General features: G+C 53.1%; 1 protein-coding gene across 4 annotated transcripts in view; it reads left to right on the plus strand.

Annotated features, from left to right (window-relative positions):
- The window catches only part of LOC113205464 (uncharacterized), a 62,472-nt gene that overhangs the window by 37,332 nt on the left and 20,833 nt on the right, over positions 1-4,307 (plus strand). For 3 of the 4 annotated variants that reach the window (XM_026421134.2, XM_052264164.1, XM_052264165.1), the window contains exon 2: positions 2,951-3,075. The exons of the other annotated variant lie outside the window; for it this stretch is intronic. In XM_026421134.2, coding sequence (XP_026276919.1) covers positions 2,951-3,075 — 125 coding nt within the window. The remainder of the gene's footprint in view (positions 1-2,950; positions 3,076-4,307) is intronic. 4 annotated transcript variants of the gene reach the window in all.

A 4,307-nucleotide genomic window follows, 5' to 3' on the forward strand; every position in this document is an offset into this window, starting at 1 on the left:
GTGGTTCCATAACCAAGCCTGGTGGCGTCTGCGGGTGGCGGCGGGCAACCCTTCCTCGCCCGCGGGTGGTGCGGTTGTCGGTCTCTCTCTCTCTCTCTCTCTCTCTCTCTCTCTCTCTCTCTCTCGCTCGCTCGCTCGCTCGCTCGCTCGCTCGCTTGCCTCTTGGTGAGCTCCCTGTTGACCCCCGAGGAGGCGACGGCGGCGCTGGCTGGATGGCGCCATTACAATAATGTGCGCATTATTTGCAGGCGCCATATCTCCCCTCTCGCTCGCACTCGCTCGCTCCTCCACGCCGTCTTCGACTTGTGTGTTGTGTTGCGGTTGACGCCGCGCCGAGCGAAGAACACCATAAGAGTTTTTGATTGAGTGTCGAGTGTCCGCGGTCCATTGGCCATCGAGCGAGGGGTGGACCACTTGAATATTCCATGTACATACTGCTAAATACGGCAAAATATTTCGAAAGTATTTCCAGATCTTTCACCCAAAACTTTCAGATATTCCACAAATATTCCAGATATTCCATGTGTACCAAAAATCTCAGTGTTCGACCCCTCGCTATCGATCCTCTTCCGCCTCGGCCGTCCTGCTGGGCGGTGCAAAAACGTCTCGCATACACAGTAATTAAAACTGCACATTTTCCTTTTACTCAAGGCGTGTTGTACGAGGAGTCGACGAAGAGAGTATGCGTTATCATTTCCATGCCCGTGCATGCGCGTTCTTACACGCGCACTCGCATGCGTTCTTCTCGACGGGAGTGAACGAGCGAGAACATACGCGCACGGAAAGAGAGAAGCGGAATATAAAAGCAAGGAGCAACTACCGGAAGGCTGCTGCTGTTTTCGAATGGAAAGCTTTTGAACAAATGCCGCGCGCGCTGCTCCGTTTTGGCAATAAAATGTTGATCCTCTGGTGGGATATTGCGAGCGGCGCTGCGGTAGTGAGCGTCGGGAGGAGCAGGCGCGCGCGCGCCCGTGACACGAGTGGCGTGCGTTTGGCGCCGCGAATAGCGAATGGACTTTCCCCGCAAAATTAAAACAAAACAAAAACATCTGGAACAAAAACCCTAACAACAACAAAAATGGCTCAAAAGTTGCCCTAACGCTACCTCATGCGGCACACGGAGGCACGTACCGCGACCATCATTGCGTCTCTTTCTCAAGTGCTCGTCGGTGCTCGTAAAGAAAAGTGACGCGTTTTTAACCGAGTAGCCGCGGGGCGTTACGAGCTTCTTATATTGCGGCTACCGCCGGCGAGTGCGCCGCCACCGCTGTGCACTTATGGGGGAAAATAATTATCATCGGGTCGAATGGGGTTTGTGGACATGAATGACTGTGCTCGCTGATTGGGTGCTCGTTGCACAACCGGTGGTGGTGGTGCGGTGCATGTGTGCGCGGCGGTAGTGGTGCCATAAGATTGTGCGAGCGAGGAATCCCTTTTCTCCCTCTCTCTCTCGCACTCACCGCCCTTTCAGCCCCGCTGCCCGCTGCCGTGCTGCTGTCCTATGTGCCGCCGCGGCCGCACAGTGTAGTGTGGACTTTCACTCGCCGGCTTAAAGACCGCGCAGCGCGCATCGCCTCCTGCTGCTGCGGGTCGCGCTGCTGCTGCTACTACTGCTGCTTGCACAATGCGGCACTTATGAGCGTTTTGTTTTGCTAATGACGATTCGCATCTAAGCGCCGGCATGCATGCAAGCTCTTCTCGCATGCACGTGTATGCGAGAATGTAGAGGGTGCGGGACCATGGGAGGCTATATGAGAAGGCAGAGATGTTAGAAGTACTCAAAATGTAAATGCTTAATCCTGCCAAAAGAGAGATTTTGTGGCCTTGTTAGCAAAGGTGGTTCTTTCTATAGAAATAGTCACATACGTTTAACCAATTTCCGACTCACAATAACTCAACCTCGAACTCAACTCCTATTTATTTTTCTTAAACTACATGTTGTGTCAAAAACCCTGCATATCGTTGTAGATTTAGCCGTCGAAACTTTTGACCGCTGTCCGCTCGTTGTCGAGACTATTAAAACGTTTAACGTGGTTGAAAATCGTCGACTTTATGCTCGCAGAGTGGTTTTATTCCTTCCTAAATGCAGTATTTCATGTTCCCGAGCCGGCCGAGGCGTCGCGGCGCTCCGCGTGAGTCATCATACCTCCTTGCGGCAGGCGCTGGCCGGGACGTCGCCCGGCGCGCAGCGAGGGATCTGCTGCTCTGACTCGGGCGCAGCAAAGTGCGACGGAGACGAACTGCCCCATATCCTCGCTGCGTCTCTTTCTCTCTCTGCTCCGCCGACGACGACGACGGTGGCGTTCGTTGGCGACCATAGCTGCGCTCCTCTGCGGGGAAAGCCGAAGCGAAGCCGTAGCCGTTCAACAGCACAGGAAGGCCCTCCTCCTCCTCCTGTCCCGCTATAGCTGCGGAACGAAAGCTCCGCAGCACGCCCAACTTGGCTAAGGCTTTTCTTGTCGTCCGGAGCGCGGAGGAGGAAGAGCAGGATGAGGACGATGATGATGATGATGATGAGAAGGAGGAGGCTTTGACAGGCGTGACGCCGCGGAGCGCGAGCGATGACAATGTGGGAGGTCTGGTGCGGGGCGGGCCCTGCGCGCTCCCGGTGATGCGTGAGGCGTTATTACACAACGTGGGTCGTCGCGTCTGCCTTTTTTCCCCTCCCGCGCGCTCTTCCTATTTTCCCATTCACTTAATTTCTTTTGCGCTAGAGCAGCAGCAGGCGCGTTGGCGTTCGTTTTTCTCTGACCGCGCCCTCTTTCGGTGCAGCGGTGTCGAAAACAATCGGAATCATATGATTATATTAAGGAAGCCAGCGTCTACAATTATATTTTCTTTATACTGTAGGAATTTATAACCATTAAAAGTATTTTGTTATATACAACAAGTATGGACAACTTTCTGTGCCGAGCTTGCTCTTTACTTATTGTATTTTCCTGTGTTGCAGGTGGAATATGGAGCGCGGGGGTGGCGTCGCCGCTGACGCCCATCGCCCTGGGCGCGGCCACGCTCCTGGCGGCGCTGGTGCTGCTCATGGGCTGCGTCTGCTGCCGGCAGCAGAAGGGCTTTCAGGTGAGGATCAGGATACCACAAATTAAATGCTCGTAATGGCCAAATGATTAAATATCGCATTTGTTCTCGTTTGTTGTCTTCTGTGCTTTGGTGGTGGTGCTAGTGGAAATTGTGTTGTCTAAACTATCTTTTTTTAGGTGGGTGTCTTCTTTATTTTTGTGTTTCTGTTTCTGTCGTTTGGAATGGACGACTGAGTGATTTGAATTGTATCCCACCTCCCCACAGTGAAACCGCCTGAGCTGATTTTCTAGAACCATTTTTCCAGGTATGTTACCTGAAGAAGGCCATTTTCAGGTCCGATTTTGACGAAATTCCGGTAGCTTGGTATAGCGTTCTAGAAAATCGGGTTAACGGTTTCACCTTGCCCTGTCCTCTTACGCCGTTTTCCTTTGGCCCTCCATGACTAAACTTCTACAAGACAGGACCGCTCGGACGTTTTTGTGGAAACAATTACAGGCTCGTGGCGCATAGCCATTTTTAGACGGCCCGCGGGGATTTTTTCGCGCTTCTCGAAGAAGCCACATGACTCAGTCTGCGTTGGCACCTGTCCCCCTCCCCTAACCCCAAAGGTTGGGGGGGGGGGGTCTCCTTTCTCTCGCTCCAGGGCGCTCGTTCGTAGAGGCGCCGCGGCTGGCAAGGTCACTACCTCATGCCTCATGATCGCTCACGCGGGGACGGCGGCGTCGGGGCGTCGGGTCGGTCGTGCCAGAGACGGACGCGGGGCTACGGGTGTATTGTGTGTATAGTAGTAGTGTACCCTTGCAGCAGTACACTGCGGGATAGCTTTGCCCTTTTAGCGTTCACAAAAAGACGGACATTGTGTTCTGACTACTATGCTAGTCTACGGCTTGTACTGATAATTGCACTGAAAATGTTTTAATATCATAACTTGACTAGAGCGACGAAAGCAATAAGCGTTGCTCTCCGAAGGAAAAACAAAATTGGCGCGCTCTCAGATGTAATTACTTTTGTTGCTAAGTAAGTATGTCTGCTCTTCCCTTATTTAAAAACATTTTTATAACCATTTATCTAATGTATTTCTATAATACACACACCACAACCTTTTGCGCTCCGCTCGTGCTCCGCATCGTTGTTACCGCGCCCGGGCGCGGGGCGCGGGGCCTCGCCTCTCGCGTCGTGTCGCTGCTCCTACTCCGTAACACAAAAGTTAAAGGTGACGAGGGTTAATGAGGGGCCCCTTCCCACCCCGTGTCTTGCAGCCCCCCCCCCCT

Source organism: Frankliniella occidentalis, unplaced genomic scaffold (genome assembly GCF_000697945.3).
Source record: "Frankliniella occidentalis isolate FOCC.00 unplaced genomic scaffold, Focc_3.1 Scaffold16, whole genome shotgun sequence".
In the NCBI taxonomy this organism is placed as follows: domain Eukaryota; kingdom Metazoa; phylum Arthropoda; class Insecta; order Thysanoptera; family Thripidae; genus Frankliniella; species Frankliniella occidentalis.